General features: G+C 38.0%; 1 protein-coding gene across 2 annotated transcripts; it reads left to right on the plus strand.

Annotated features, from left to right (window-relative positions):
• Window positions 1-969: 969 nt before the first annotated feature.
• LOC127860240 (cytochrome c1-like) lies at window positions 970-9,334 on the plus strand. Of its 2 annotated transcripts, XM_052398170.1 has the most exons (5): window positions 974-1,452; window positions 2,216-2,329; window positions 5,376-5,507; window positions 6,227-6,301; window positions 8,017-9,334. In XM_052398170.1, the coding sequence occupies exons 1-5, from the start codon at window positions 1,206-1,208 to the stop codon at window positions 8,193-8,195; spliced, it is 747 nt and encodes a 248-aa protein (XP_052254130.1). In that variant the 5' UTR covers window positions 974-1,205; the 3' UTR covers window positions 8,196-9,334. The 2 variants fall into 2 exon arrangements, with proteins under 2 accessions (XP_052254131.1, XP_052254130.1); XM_052398171.1 differs by lacking the exon at window positions 2,216-2,329 and having other exon boundaries at window positions 970-1,452.
• Window positions 9,335-17,346: the final 8,012 nt, after the last annotated feature.

Here is a 17,346-nt window from a genome sequence, read left to right on the forward strand (position 1 = left end):
TAAATAACTTACTTGCAAGTATGAAGATTTCTGATTTAAATTGTAAGCAGGTCTTATAACATATTTTAGTGGGGGATATGTGTGTTGTTATTTTGTGTACATCTCATACCTTATACCGAAAAGCATAAAAAAAACACGTTAGAAGTGCTTTTGGAAAACAAAACATTTCCTTTGGTATTTCTATTATCATATAATAAAGGCCCACCTATTGATGATAAAGACATGACCCAACTGTAGACTATATATTCTAGTACAATTTTCTGTTGTCCAAGCCAATATATATTTATGCCACCCTTCGAAGAATAGGGGGGATTTTGCTTTGCACATGTCGGTCGGTCTGTCGGTCGGTTCGTCCACCAGGTGGTTTCCGATGATAACTCAAGAACGCTTTGGGCTAGGATCATGAAACTTCATAGGTACATTGATCATGACTTGCAGATGACCCCTATTGATTTTGAGGTCACTAGGTCAAAGGTCAAGGTCACAGTGACCCGAAATAGTAAAATGGTTTCGGGATGATAACTCAAGAACGCATACGCCTAGGATCATGAAACTTCATGGGTAGATTGATCATGACTCTGCAGATGACCCCTATAGATTTTGAGGTCAAAGGTCAAGGTCACGGTGACCCAAAATAGTAAAATGGTTTCCGGATGATAACTCAAGAACGCATACGGCTAGGATCATGAAACTTCATGGGTAGATTGATCATTACTCGCAGATGACCCCTATTGATTTTGAGGTCACTAGGTCAAAGGTCAAGGTCACGGTGACCCGAAATAGTAAAATGGTTTTCGGATGATAACTCAAGAAAGCATATGCCTAGGATCATGAAACTTCATAGGTAGATTGATCATGACTCGCAGATGACCCCTATTGATTTTGAGGTCACAAGGTCAAGGTCACAGTGACCCGAAATAGTTCAAATGATTTTCGAATGATAACTCAAGAATGCTTTTGCCTAGGATCATGACACTTCATAGGTACATTGATCGTGACTTGCAGATGACCCCTATTGATTTTCAGGTCACTAGGTCAAAGGTCGAGGTCACAGTGACAAAAGTCGTATTCACACAATGGCTGCCAGTACAACGGACAGCCCATATGTGGGGCATGCATGTTTTACAAACAGCCCTTGTTTCTATAGATTTCAGCAAGACCCACCAATGGATAATAGACATACAAGACCCCACTGTTGACATTATATGCTTACAGGCATTGAGGCAACTATACAGGAGTCAGAGCCTCTCATGATACAACAGGCCAGTGTTAACTGTGCTGATCAAATGCAATCTACAGGTTTCACTTTGGTTCTTTCAGAGTCCATGTCAACTGCTGACAGTGAAGAGCCAGGCAGTCTGACCCATGATAGGAGGGAGCCAAGTGAAGAGCCAGCCAGTCTGACCCATGATAGAAGGGAGCCAAGTGAAGAGCCAGCCAGTCTGACCCATGGTATTTCTATTATCATATAATAAGGCCCACCTATTGATGATAAAGACATGACCCAACTGTAGACTATATATTCTAGTACAATTTTTTGTTGTCCAAGCCAATATATATTTATGCCACCTTCGAAGAAGAGGGGGTATATTGCTTTGCTCATGTCGATCGGTCCGTCCGTCCACCAGGTGGTTGTCATACGATAACTCAAGAACGCTTGGGCCTAGGATCATGAAACATCATAGGTACATTGATCATGACTTGCAGATGACCCCTATTGATTTTGAGGTCACTAGGTCAAGGTCACGGTGATCGAAATTGTAAAATGGTTTCCGGATTATTACTCAAGAAAGGTCAAGGTCACAGTGACCCGAAATAGTCAAATGATTTTCGAATGATAACTCAAGAACGCTTTTGCCTAGGATCATGACACTTCATAGGTACATTGATCGTGACTTGCAGATGACCCCTATTGATTTTCAGGTCACTAGGTCAAAGGTCAAGTTCACAGTGACAAAAGTCGTATTCACACAATGGCTGCCAGTACAACGGACAGCCCATATGTGGGGCATGCATGTTTACAAACAGCCCTTGTTTCTATAGATTTCAGCAAGACCCACCAATGGATAATAGACATACAAGACCCCACTGTTGACATTATATGCTTACAGGCATTGAGGCAACTATACAGGAGTCAGAGCCTCTTATGATACAACAGGCCAGGGTTAACTGTGCTGATCAATGAAATCTACAGGTTTCACTTTGGTTCTTTCAGAGTCCATGTCAACTGCTGACAGTGAAGAGCCAGGCAGTGTGACCCATGATAGGAGGGAGCCAAGTGAAGAGCCAGCCAGTCTGAGCCATGATAGAAGGGAGCCAAATCCTCAAGGTATAAATGCAATATACCCCCACAAACAAAGTTTAGGGATGTATATAGGAGTGAACTTGTCGGTCGGTTCGTATTAAGTGTCCACCCTCTAATTCAAGTTGTTTTCATCTAATCTTCACCAAACTTGTCTGTTGGTCTGTCGGTCGGTCCGTCTGTATTAAGTGTCCGCTCTCTAATTCAAGGTGTATTCATCCGATCTTCGGTCAGATGTTGTATCTAGAGGATACCTAGGTGAAGTGTGAATATGGTCATGCCGGATCAAAAACTAGGTCACGGGGTCACTTAGTGCGTTTTTAACATTGAGCATGGTTTGGGCTGTTTTTGTGAAGACAACATGCAAAATATTTTGTGTTCATTAAGGCATTTATGCTTGCCATCTCATCTGTTATGAACAGTTTATTTGTGAAATGAGAGGATTAATACCCGAATAATCTACAACTACAAAAGATATTATTTAACTTTTGAGAATGATTTTATTATACCCCCACAAACGAAGTTTAGGGGGTTATATTGGAGTTAGCTTGTAGTGTTTCATCTAGAAAGGCAGAGAGGCATGGCGCATGACTTGAAAAAAAGGGCATTTTGCACGGAGATTCTCTTAAAAAGGGCGCATTGGGTGTTTTTGAAACTTTGTAATCACAGCTTAAAACTTTGATTTAAACATTGTACATGTCATTTTTCGTGAGAAATTCTCGCGAAATGTGTTCTTAAATACATAGCTATTGAGTAGACATGTGAATTTATTATTATATTTTTTGGAGAACATTCAAATCGGATGCAAAACACAAAAATGTTACTGATCACGGCGGCTCTAAACTGAAAGTAAACTTCATGGAGCAGGGTCGTCATTAAATTACAAAATTTGCTATACGTTTTTTAAAATCGGCTCAGATTTATCTTGTAATAGACTGTACTTCGGAACTCTGGCTAAGTACAAATGTAATTAAAATCTTTACCATTACGGCCCTTGGTTACGTTACGACCAGAATGTGGCTCATGAATTTGTTCGGGTCTCTAATGTATGTATTGATTTCTTCTACATCAGTACCTCATCGAGACGTTCATAATAAAGGCCCACCTATTGATGATAAAGACATGACCCAACTGTAGACTATATATTCTAGTACAATTTTCTGTTGTCCAAGCCAATATATATTTATGCCACCCTTCGAAGAAGAGGGGGTATATTGCTTTGCTCATGTCGATCGGTCCGTCCGTCCACCAGGTGGTTGTCATACGATAACTCAAGAACGCTTGGGCCTAGGATCATGAAACATCAAAGGTACATTGATCATGACTTGCAGATGACCCCTATTGATTTTGAGGTCACTAGGTCAAGGTCACGGTGATCGATATTGTAAAATGGTTTCCGGATTATAACTCAAGAACGCATACGCCTAGGATCATGAAACTTCATGGGTAGATTGATCATGACTCGTAGATGAACCGTATAGATTTTGAGGGTCACATGGTCAAAGGTCAAGGTCACAGTGACCCGAAATAGTCAAATGATTTCGAATGATAACTCAAGAACGCTTTTGCCTAGGATCATGACACTTCATAGGTACATTGATCGTGACTTGCAGATGACCCCTATTGATTTTCAGGTCACTAGGTCAAAGGTCAAGGTCACAGTGACAAAAGTCGTATTCACACAATGGCTGCCAGTACAACGGACAGCCCATATTGTGGGGCATGCATGTTTCACAAACAGCCCTTGTTTCTATAGATTTCAGCAAAGACCCACCAATGGATAATAGACATACAAGACCCCACTGTTGACATTATATGCTTACAGGCATTGAGGCAACTATACAGGAGTCAGAGCCTCTCATGATACAACAGGCCAGTGTTAACTCTGCTGATCGAATGCAATCTACAGGTTTCACTTTGGTTCTTTCAGAGTCCATGTCAACTGCTGACAAGTGAAGAGCCAGGCAGTCTGACCCATGATAGGAGGGAGCCAAGTGAAGAGCCAGCCAGTCTGAGCCATGATAGGAGGGAAGCCAAGTGAAGAGCCAGCCAGTCTGACCCATGGTATTTCTGTTATCATAGAATAAAGGCCCACCTATTGATGATAAAGACATGACCCAACTGTAGACTATATATTCTAGTACAATTTGTCAGTAGATTGATCATGACTCGCAGATGACCCTATTGATTTTGAGGGTCACTAGGTCAAAGGTCAAGGTCACAGTGACCCGAAATAGTAAAATGGTTTCTGGATGATAACTCAAGAACGCATACGCCTAGGATCATGAAACTTTCATGGGTAGATTGATCATTACTCGCAGATGACCCCTATAGATTTTGAGGTCAAAGGTCAAGGTCACGGGGACCCGAAATAGTAAAATGGGTTTCCGGATGATAACTCAAGAACGCATACGGCTAGGATCATAAACTTCATGGGTAGATTGATCATTACTCGCAGATGACCCTATTGATTTTGATGTCACTAGGTCAAAGGTCAAGGTCACGGTGACCCGAAATAGTAAAATGGTTTTCGGATGATAACTCAAGAAAGCATATGCCTAGGATCATGAAACTTCATAGGTAGATTGATCATGACTCGCAGATGACCCCTATTGATTTTGAGGTCACAAGGTCAAAGATCAAGGTCACGGTGACCCGAAATAGTAAAATGATTTTCGGATGATAACTCAAGAACGCTTTTGCCTAGGATCATGACACTTCATAAGTACATCGATCGATCGTAACTCGCAGATGCCCCTATTGATTTTCAGGTCACTAGGTCAAAGGTCAAGGTCACAGTGACAAAAAACGTATTCACACACGGCTGCCACTACAACGGACAGCCCATATGGGGGGCATGCATGTTTTCTATAGATTCAGCAAGACCCACCAATGGATAATAGACATACAAGACCCCACTGTTGACATTATATGTTTACAGGCAGTGAGGCAACTGTTGAAGACACCCACAGTCTAGAATCTATACAGGAGTCGGAGCCTCTCATGATACAACATGCCAGTGTTGACTGTGCTGATCATATGCAATCTACAGGTTTCACTTTGGTTCTTTCAGAGTCCATGTCAACTGCTGACAGTGAAGAGCCAGGCAGTCTGACCCATGATAGGAGGGAGCCAAGTGAAGAGCCAGCCAGTCTGACCCATGATAGGAGGGAGCCAAGTGAAGAGCCAGCCAGTCTGACCCATGGTATTTCTGTTGTCATATAATAAAGGCCCATCTATTGATGATAAAGACATGACCCAACTGTAGACTATATATTCTAGTACAATTTTCTGTTGTCCAGCCAATATATATTTATGCCACCCTTCGAAGAAGAGGGGGTATATTGCTTTGCTCATGTCGATCGGTCCGTCTGTCCACCAGGTGGTTGTCATACGATTACTCAAGAACGCTTGGGCCTAGGATCATGAAACATCATAGGTACATTGATCATGACTTGCAGATGACCCCTATTGATTTTGAGGTCAAAAGGTCAAGGTCACGGTGACCCGAAATAGTAAAATGATTTTCCGATGATAACTCAAGAACGCTTTGCCTAGGATCATGACACTTCATAGGTACATTGATCGTGACTTGCAGATGACCCCTATTGATTATCAGGTCACTAGGTCAAAGGTCAAGGTCAACAGTGACAAAAAACGTATTCACACAATGGCTGCCACTACAACGGACAGCCCATATGGGGGGGCATGCATGTTTTCTATAGATTTCAGCAAGATCCACCAATGGATAATAGACATACAAGACCCCACTGTTGACATTATATGTTTACAGTCATTGAGGCAACTGTTGAAGACACCCACAGTCTAGAATCTGTACAGGAGTCAGAGCCTCTCATGATACAACATGCCAGTGTTGACTGTGCTGATCATATGCAATCTACAGGTTTCACTTTGGTTCTTCAGAGTCCATGTCAACTGCTGCCAGTGAAGGGCCAGCCAGTCTGACCCATGATGAAATGAGGCAGCCAAATCCTCAAGGTATGAACTAAATTTGAAGACGGGTTTTCTCTGCATTTTCTATCATTATGTGACAGAGTCTTATGTCATGACTGTATTAAAGTAAATGAGTAGTCCAGTCAAGTGTGATGCTCTAGACGACCTCCTCTGTGATCTACAGGGTTACAACAATGTGCTTGTAAAAGTCCTTGTAAAGTACAAAGTAGGCAGTTTTGCTATGAAGTTAATGTTTAGTACTTGTTCTTCCAAGAAATGATAGTTCTGCAAACTGTCAGTTCTTATATGTGTGAAAAATTGTTTAAACTGGTGTTAAACAGTTTCAGTTAGTTCATTTTACCTCCTAACATGTTCAGGTTTTGTGCATTTTTATCAGGAAAACCTTGCTCTACAATATTCAATCATTGTATCACTTGCAGTGTTCTGCTGTGAAATTTTACTGTTGGGGACCCTTTAGGATTACAAAGTGGGGACAAAAAGAAAAATATGGGGACACAGAAATATTTTTGTAGCAGAATTAAATGTGTGGAAACTAATAACCTTTAACTTGAACTTTTAAACGTGCTTAAACTTCTTACAGTCAGGTTGTAACATTGTTATTAAAACTGGAACATTCAAAAAACTTTTAACACTGTCAAACAGTTGTCAACATATTTACAAAACTTTGAAAAAATTTATGGTCATTGGACTCCGCATGTCAAGTACTTGTTCGATAATTAGAAATACCGATAGTAAAGGCGTTTTCTTTTTTGCTTTATGCACAATCTGCATGTCATTTTGTTGTTGTCAAACAGTGACCAAGGACATTTTTGAAGGCCAATTTTCTTGGAATGTACGTTTAGGGGCAGACTTTTTTTCGTAATTGCTAAACGATGTTGGGACTTGGGAAGACTCTGTTGGGTTGTTAATATTATTGTCATATTTTCTAATTTTACTTGCCGGAGGAAAAAAAAAAAATGGATTTTGTTTTCTTTGGCCTGTCACTTTAAGCCATTTTGATAGGTTCGGAAATTTCCTTGATATCTGATTGGTTGTTATAATCTCAACTTACCAATGAAATAGAGTGTTAATATTAAATAAATTACCCATTGGCTGCGAAATGACGTCATGTCCAATGAAATAGTTTGTTCTGGTTACACATTCACTCGATTACTTTACCGACTTACAAATTGAATCGATTAGTTTTTATTTCTAATTCATGTGCGCCCGCGGACCCATATACAGAAAACGGGTGGGGACAAATATTTGTTTTTTGCGACAATAACACAAGGGCGCATCCACGGCAGAACACTGACTTATGTTGATACTTTGTGTGCAAGGATCAATTCAGTAGAAAAGTCAACAAAATAAAGGGCTTACAGTCACTGAACAAATGAGTTTGCTGCTAGAGTGTATATTTTCCCAAAATATTTGAAAATTTCCCCTCTTGGAAGTGTAGTTCAATTTTAATCAATACCTCGTTTAAATAATTCACAGAAAAGCCAAAAAATGTTGATCTTTGAACATAAACATAACATGTTGATGACAAAAAAAGTTGGAATAATGTTTTTCTCTCTGTGTATGGTGAATTATGGTGTTACAACTTGATTTTGTATGTTACTTGCTTAGCATTGAAATTTCCCCTTTTACACGTGAATTATCCCCCTCTCAGGGGACCCGACCCCTTTTCCCCAAAACTGAAAAAAACACTGACATGATACTCATTGCTATTTTATTTTTTATATCTATTCTTGTTTTAGGGACAGGGACAAGAAAAGGAATGAAACGAAAGTGGGCCAGCGAAGAGAACATATGTTTCATGAACTTTTTTAGAGATGAATTAAGAGAAAAAAAAATGCCATCTGGCTCAAAAATAATGGGGGTCCCTAAAAATACTTACCGGAAGAACAGTGGCCCAGATAAGGGCAAGGGTCCATAACATTATTATGGAAAAACAAAAATGGAAAAAGAATTGTTGAACTGTGGAATATGTTTATGCCCCTGGTAGGGTGGCATATAGCAGTTGAACTGTCCGTCAGTCAGTCAGTCTGTCCATCTGGCCGAAAACTTATATGGCCATAACTTTTTCAATATTGAACATAGCAACTTGATATTTATACCCCTATTACAATTGGTAATGGGGGCTATATAGGAGTCACGTTTGTCGGTCTGTCCCGATATTTCATCCGATATTCACCAAACTTGGTCAGTAGTTGTATGTAGATAATGTCTAGATCAAGTTTGAGTATGGGTCATGCCAGGTCAAAAACTAGGTCATGGGGTCACTTAGTATGTTTTAAACTGTAAGTTTGTACGGACCATAGCTATATTATTTATCGTTACATTTTTAAATGACTCGGTACATTTGTTCACCATCATGGAACGGTGTGTCGCGTTAAAAGAAATTACGTCAATATCTCAAAGGTCAAGGTCACACTTGGGAGTTCAAAGGTCAAATGCTTGTCCGGGCCATAGCTTTGTTTTTTATTGTGAGATTTTAAAATCATTTGGCACATTTGTTCACCATCATTGAACAGTGTGTCGGGCGAAAGAATTACGTCGATATTTCCAAGAACAAGGGCACAATTTGAGTTTAAAGGTAAAAAATGGCCATAATTGAGCTTGTCTGGGCAATAACTATGTTGTTTATTGTGCGATTTTAAAATCGTTGGCTCTTTTGTTCACCATCATTTGACAGTGTGTCGCGCGAAAGAATTACGTCGATATCTTCAAACTCAAAGTTGTAGTTTTAGTTCAAAGGTCAAAAATGGCAATAAATTATCTTGTCTGGGCCATAAATATGTCATTCATTGTAAGATTTTAAAATAACTCTGTACATCAATTTTGTTCAAAGTCATTGGAAGGCTTGTCATGTGAAACAATTCAAGAGTTCAAAGGTCAAAATGGCTATAAATGATAATGGCATAATGATTCTTAAAAAATCGCCTTAAATTGTATTATCTTGTTTTGTGAAGACAGCATACAAAATAGTCTGTGTCAATGCGTTATGTGGGGGTATATGTCACGTCTGTGACAAAGCTCCAGTTGGCATGCATGTGCATCTTGTGAAGCTGCACATATTGAGTGGTGAAAAGTGAAGGTCAAGGTAATCCTTCAGGTTAAATGTTAAATATATTGCTTCTGTCCGTCCGTCTGAAAACTTTAAAATTGGCCATAACTTTTGAGCTCACCTGAGTGCAACATGCTCATGGTGAGCTTTTGTGATTGCCTTTTGTCCGTTGTGCGTTGTATGTCGTCAACATTTTGCCTTGTGAACACTCTAGATGCCACATTTATTGTCTGATCTTCATGAAATTTTGCAGAACATTTGTCACATTGATACCTCGACTGAGTTCGAAACTGGGTCATGCTGGGTCAAAAATTAGGTCACTAGGTCAAAAAAACAACAAAAAAACTTGTGAACACTGTAGAAGTCCAATCTTCATGTAACTTTGTCAAAATGTTTGTCTAAATGATATTTTGGTTTAGTTAAAAATTGGTTCCGGTCCGTTGAAAAACATGGCCGCCAGGGGCGGGGCAGTTTTCCTTATATGGCTATAGAGAAACCTTGTGAACACTTTAGAAGTCAAAATGTTTGCCTAATCATCATGAAACTTGGTCAAAACATTGGTTTTATTTATATTTTGGACGAGTTTGAAAATGGTCCAGATCAGTGAAAAAACATGGCCGCCAAGGGGCGGGGGAGTTTTCCTTATGTCTTTAGTTAAACATTGCTAACACTCTAGAGGCCACATTTATTGTCCATTCTTCATGAAATTTGGTCCGAAGTTTGGTCTCAATGATATCTTAGACGAGCTGAAAATGGTTACGTTTGCTTGAAAAACATGGCTGCCAAAGGGCGGGGCATTTTTCCTTATATGGCTATATATGGCTATAGTAAAATCTTGTTAACACTCTTGAGGCCACATTTATTTTCCGATCTTCATGAAACTTGGTCAGAATATTCATACCAAAAAATATCGTAGACAAGTTAAAAAATGATGCTGGTTGGTTGAAAAACATGTCCGCCAGGGGGTGGGGCATTTTACCTTATATGGCTATAGTAAAACTTTGTTAACACTCTATAGGCCACATTTATTTTCTTATCTTCATGAAACTTGGTCAGAAGATTTGTCCTAATGATATCTTGGATTAGTTCAAAAATAGTTTCGTTTGCTTAAAAAACATGGCCACCAGGGGGCGGGGCATTTTTCCTAATATGGTTATGTATCATGCTTTACTAAAACATTGTAAACACTCTGTAGGGCACATTTATTTTCCGATTATTATGAAACTTGGTCAGATGATTTGTCCTAATGATATCTTGGATGAGTTCAAAAATGGTTCTAGTTGGTGGAAAAACATGGCCACTAAGGGGGCGTGGCATTTTTCCTTATATGGCTAAAGTAAAACCCTGTTAAAACTCTAGAAGCCATATTTATTGTACGATCATCATGACACTTTGTCAGAAGATTTGTCCCAATGATATTTGGACAAGTTTGAAATTGGTTCCAGTTGCTAAGAAAAACATGGCCACCAGTGGGCGGGGGCATTTTTCCTTATATGGACTTATGAATCTTCTTGAAACTTTGTCAGTATATTAGTTTAAATGATATCTTGGATGTGTTTTTCACGTTGACATTTGAAGCTTTAACTTTGTATGATTCTAAATATGTGTCAATGCTGTCAGTTGAATTTTGAAATATGAAGTTTTACATTTTTTGTAGATTAAATAATTTGTAAAATGTTGCAGTTTCGTCAATCAGTTTTATAAGATATTGAGCTTTAAATATGATGCAGATTGTAAGATTCTTAATATCTTTCAATATTGTGGATAAGTTTTTGAGATATCAAGCTTTGAGTTTTATGCAAATTGTATGATTTTAAAATGTTTTAATGGTGTTGATCAGTGTAATGAAGATTGCATAATTTTTATGTTTTAATTCTGTCTATTGGTTTTCAAAATGAAAGACTTTGATTTTGTAAGTGCACTTTTATCTCCTGAAAGATTCTTTTCTAGTGTTTAGTTTATATTTTAAGGCTGTTTGCAAACTCGAAGTGAAAACAGTTCTATTACAATTTGGTAAGGACATGACATTGCATATCTGATTTTAAAATGTACTTTGCTGGCAACGTGTAATTTTCTGAAATGTCTTAGTAAGACTGTTGTTTGCAATCAAAAGGTCTGTGCTTCAAATACAGGGTAATGCATGTTTTTTGTCCAAATTTATGGCGATTCAGACATTGTTCTATGTAAATTTGGGGTTTGCTTGAAGGTTCAGTCTATTTTTATGTCCCTCACTATAGTAGTGGGGGACATATTGTTTTTGTCCTGTCTGTTGGTTGGTTGGTTGATCTGTTTACGCCAACTTTAACATTTGCAATAACTTTTGCAATATTGAAGATAGCAACTTGATATTTGGCATGCATATGTATCTCATAGAGCTGCACATTTTAATTTTCTGAAAGGTCAAGGTCAGAGGTCAAATATATGTGGCCAAAATCTCTCATTTTATGAATACTTTTGCAATATTGAAGATAGCAACTTCATATTTGGCAAGCATGTGTATCTCATGGAGCTGCACATTTTGAGTGGTGAAAGGTCAAGGTCATAATTCAATGTCATAGGTCGAATATATGGCTTCAAAGCGGCGCAGTAAGGGGGATTGTGTTTTACGAACACAGCTCTTGTTGTTAACTGCCTTTTTAGTCCCTTACCAGTGTTTCACTAAAGTCCGTGTACTTTGGACTCATTTCAAGTTGACATTTGAAGCTTGAACTTTGTATGATTCTAAATATGTGTCAATGCTGTCGGTTGAATTTTGAAATATGAAGTTTTTCATTTTTTGTAGATTAAATAATTTGTAAAATGTTGCAGTTTCGTCAATCAGTTTTATAAGATATTGAGCTTTAGTTATGATGCAGATTGTAAGATTCTTAATATCTTTCAATATTGTGGATAAGTTTTTGAGATATCAAGCTTTGAATTTTATGCAAATTGTATGATTTAAAATGTTTTAATTTGTTGATCAGTGTACTGAAGATTGTATACTTTTTATATGTTATAATTCTGTCTATTGGTTTTCAAAATGAAAGACTTTGATTTTGTAAGTGCACTTTTATCTCATTATGCCCCCCTTCGAAGAAGAGGGGGTATATTGCTTTGCTCATGTCGGTCGGTCTGTCGGTATGTCAGTTTGTCGGTCCGTCCACCAGGTGGTTGTCAGACGATAACTCAAGAACGCTTGGGCCTAGGATCATAAAACTCCATAGGTACATTGATCATGACTCGCAGATGACCCCTATAGATTTTGAGGTCACTAGGTCAAAGGTCAAGGTCACGGTGACCCAAAATAGTAAAATGGTTTTTGAATGATAACTCAAGAACGCATACGCCTAGGATCATGAAACTTCATGGGTAGATTGATCATGACTCGCAGATGACCCCTATTGATTTTGAGGTCAAAGGTCAAGGTCACGGTGACCCAAAATAGTAAAATGGTTTCCGGATGATAACTCAAAAATTCATACGCCTAGGATCATGAAACTTCATGGCTAGATTGATCATGACTTGCAGATGACCCCTATTGATTTTTAGGTCACTAGGTCAAAGGTCAAGGTCACGGTGACCCGAAATAGTAAAATGGTTTTCAGATGATAACTCAAGAACGCATATGCCTAGGATCATGAAACTTCACAGGTAGATTGATCATGACTCACAGATGACCCTTATTGATTTTGAGGTCACAAGGTCAAGGTCACGGTGACCCGAAATAGTAAAATGATTTTCGGATGATAACTCAAGAACGCTTTTGCCTAGGATCATGACACTTCATAGGTACATTGATCGTGACTCACAGATGACCCCTATTGATTTTCAGGTCACTAGGTCAAAGGTCAAGGTCACAGTGACAAAAAACGTATTCACACAATGGCTGCCACTACAACGGACAGCCCATATGGGGGGCATGCTTGTTTTACAAACAGCCCTTGTTAAAGATTCTTTTCTAGTGTTTAGTTTATATTTTAAGGCTGTTTGCAAACTCGAAGTGAAAACAGCTCTAGTACAATTTGGTAAGGACATGACATTGCATATCTGATTTAAAAATGTACTTTGCTGGCAACGTGTAATTTTCAGAAATGTCTTAGTAAGTAAGACTGTTGTTTGCAATCAAAAGGTCTGTGCTTCAAATCCAGGAAAATGCATGTTTTTTGTCCAAATTTATGTCAATTCAGACATTGTTCTGTGTAAATATGGGGTTTGCTTGTAGGATCAGTCTATTTTTATGTCCCCCACTATAGTAGTGGGGGACATGTTGTTTTTGCTCTGTCGGTCTGTTGATTGGTTGGTTGGTCTGTTTATGCCAACTTTAACATTTTGCAATATTGAAAGTAGCAACTTGATATTTGGCATGCAAATGCATCTCCTGAAGCTGCACATTATTATTGGTGAAAGGTCAAGGTCATCCTTCAAGGTCAGAGGTCAAATATATGTGGCCAAAATCGCTCATTTTATGAATTCTTTTGCAATATTGAAGATAGCAACTTGATATTTGCCAAGCATGTGTATCTCATTGAGCTGCACATTTTGAGTGGTGAAAGGTCAAGGTCATCCTTCAAGGTCAGAGGTCAAATATATGTGGCCCAAATCGCTTATTTTATTAATACTTTTGCAATATTGAAGATAGCAACTTGAAATTTGGCATGCATGTGTATCTCATGGAGCTGCAAATTTTGAGTGTTGAAAGGTCAAAGTCATCCTTCAAGGTCAGAGGTTAAATATATGTGGCCCAAATCGCTTATTTTATGAATACGTTTGCACTATTGAAGATAGCAACTTGATATTTGGCATGCATATGTATCTCATAGAGCTGCACATTTTGAGTGGTGAAAGGTCAAGGTCATCCTTCAAGGTCAAATATATGGGTCAAAATTGCTCATGTTATGTTACTTCTGCAATATTGAAGCTAGCAATTTTATATTTGACATGCATGTGTATCTCATGGAGCTGCACATTTTGAGTGGTGAAGGGTCAAGGTCATCCTTCAAGGTCAAACGTTATATACGGGGACATTGGGTTTCACAAACGCATCTTGTTGTGTATGTAATTAATTTTGCTTAATTTTTGTGATCCCCCGCCAACAGCGGAGGGATATTAATTTGGCATTGTCCGTCTTTCCGTCTGTCCGTCCGGCACTTTTGTGTCCAGAACCATATCTTGGAAGTGCTTTAGCAGATTTCATTGAAACTTGGTACGAGTATATATATATGGATAAGAGGATGATGCACGCCAAATGGCATTGTACATCCTTGATTAATAGCGGAGTTATGACCCTTTGTATTTGAAAAAAATGCTTTTTTTGTGTGTCCAGAGCCATAACTTGTATCCAGAAGTATAATGGCGGGGGATATCAATTCAACGAATTTGCTTGTTAAATCAGTTTTTATTTTCATGATAATCATTTAGTTCGTACTGCAACTTATGATGGATTGTTACTACTATCTCCAATTATTTGTTTGTCATGGGTCCGTCACCATTTATCTCTTATATAATACTTGAATTGAGCATTTCACAATCTGACAATCATGCATATCATTTATTAGTTTCATAATAAAACGTCTGACAAGGGTCAGATAATTTTAACATATATTGTTGTTATAATTTGTCATGTGTTGTATGAATAAATGACACTTCCATGATAGAGAAAATTTAAATATATTTTTAGAGACATTTGTAAAATGAAAATGAAATAACTATACATTTTACAGTGGCTAGTCGTACGGCTAGACAAGAGGCTAGCCGCACGGCCCCGTACGGGTAGACAATAGGTTTGCCGTACGGCTCTGTACGTATAGCCTTTCCTATGGATATTGTCTAAGTTAAAGACAACCATTTTCAGTGAACTGATAAATTGCCTGTATGAAACCATATATTTATCCATTGTCTGAACGACAATTAAATTATTTGTGTGACTCCATTTCTGAGAAGTACCTTGGCCGTCATTGAATTTCATAATATCGATGCCGCAACTAATTAAAACAGTTTTCACTCCTTACATAGGAAAGTCGTCTTATTAAAGAATCAAATTAGAAACCGATTTAAATTATGTGTGTGTAAGTCAATTTCTAGAACGTAACTTTGACGGCTGTCGTCATTAAATTTCAAAATATCGATGCCGCAACTCTTTAATACAGGTTTTTCACGCCTTAGGAACGTCGACTAATTAATGAATCAAATAAGCAACCGTATGACATGAAAGGAAGCCGTGAAAGATGACGAATTTTTAAAGCGAGATTATACGATTTTTTCAAATATTTATTAATTTACATAAAATGTGTATAAAAAAAAAACAACTTATTAAACATATATTTGAACATAAACTTAAATAAAAGTTAAGAAGAACATGTGTCGATATATGCAAAATAAGCCAGATATTAAATTCTGAAATCGAAAATTCATGTACAGTCGAATTCGCCAGCATGTAAATCGTGCATGTACGATGTGAATCTAAATTTAGTTTAACGGTTCATTTTTAGTGTGAGCGTCAGCTAACGCTAATGTTTTTGCAAATCGGTATGTGCGTAGAAGCCTTAAAGGGGCCTTTTCACAGATTTGACATGTTTTGAAGTTTGTCATTAGATGCTTTATATTGATGAATGTAAACATTGGATTTTTAACGCTCCAGAAAAAAAATCAAAAATAAAATTTAAAAATGGAAAAAAGTAGCCCGTACAAGGGCTCGAACCAGTGACCCCCGGAATCCTGGAGTAAAAAACGCTTTAGCCTAATGAGCTATCCTGCCAAGCATACATGAGAGGTGTATTCTATACCTGATATAAGCAATCTTCGTAGTTTCACAAATTTAAACGATAACAACAGAACTCTCCAAATTATTCAATCGTTTCGCGTTGCAACGCTCTATAATTTTTAGGTTTTTAAATCGTGAAAAGATGCATATAATGGCTATATTAGACCATGGTTAATGTTCAGTAATACTGATTCCTCACAAATATCATAACTAAAACGAAAATTTGCGAATCTGAAACAACTATTTTCAATTTTGTCAATTTACCAAACCGTGAAAAGATCCCTTTAACTATGACATGGAAAGACAACCACTGTCCGTTGCAGCAGACTACACATTCTACTAGCGTCTGCTAGGAAAGATAACCACCACATTTGCCTGTTTATAGTCCACCACTCACTGGTGCACTGCAGTTGGTGTATATGAGTAATAGAGTTTAACAGCTTGTAAGACGATATTGGCCAGTCTAGTGTTTATCATTGAAAATCTGCACATACTGGCTGCTTTCAGAGAAAACAGGGCTTAATGCATGTCAAATAAGATAAGCCTGTGCATACTGATAAGCTTGTGCAATGCAAACACGCTAAACAAGGACGACATGTCTTATTTTATAATGTTTAAAGGGTCTCTTGTACTGGGATGACAATTTATGCATAAGCATTTAGCCCTGTTTTCCCAAAACGAAGCTAAAAATTTATTTTTTATTAATGATTTAAAAAAAAAACATCTGAACCTGTGCTTTAAGACACACTCTTTATAATTTTGAATGGATTGTGTCCATTCAAAACTTGCAATATAAAAAGCTATAACATAATTTTTTAAACTGAGTTGCGTCTAAACTTATACAACAACGAACACCTACAGTGACGTCAGCGCTTTGATAAATTCCTGCAACCATTTATTCGCCACACGAACACTAACTAAAAATACGAATGCTTCAGTTATAGGCTACTATTCCATCTGTCCGCAACCGCATATCCGCATCCGCAAAAAATAAAACAAGTAGAAATGCACTGCACTTATTCCATTCATCCGTATCCGCACGCGAATAGGCGTCCGCAATAGAACGCTCAAGTGAGCATTCTTGGGCTACTATTCCATCTATCTGTAAATGTATCCGTATCCGCAAAATATACGGACGCTATATTCCATTTATCCGCATACGTCGAACGTATCTTTATTTTTGTATATGGATAAAACTAAAAATTATAATTATTGAGATAATTATAATGAAGGACAAGCTGCTAAGCGTGAATTTAAGTAGATATAAGGTACAAATCATCG

Source organism: Dreissena polymorpha, chromosome 15, assembly GCF_020536995.1.
Source record: "Dreissena polymorpha isolate Duluth1 chromosome 15, UMN_Dpol_1.0, whole genome shotgun sequence".
In the NCBI taxonomy this organism is placed as follows: Eukaryota; Metazoa; Mollusca; class Bivalvia; order Myida; family Dreissenidae; genus Dreissena; species Dreissena polymorpha.

What these genes read in the sequence shown, in the direction of transcription:
- LOC127860240 (XM_052398170.1), top strand. Translation starts at nt 1,206, where the DNA reads ATGCTTACAGGCATTGAGGCAACTATACAGGAGTCAGAGCCTCTCATG. An exon ending in GCCAGCCAGTCTGACCCATG is followed by an intron (nt 1,453 to 2,215) that starts GTATTTCTATTA and finishes TGGTTCTTTCAG; the next exon opens with AGTCCATGTCAACTGCTGAC. An exon ending in GAGGCAGCCAAATCCTCAAG is followed by an intron (nt 6,302 to 8,016) that starts GTATGAACTAAA and finishes TTCTTGTTTTAG; the next exon opens with GGACAGGGACAAGAAAAGGA.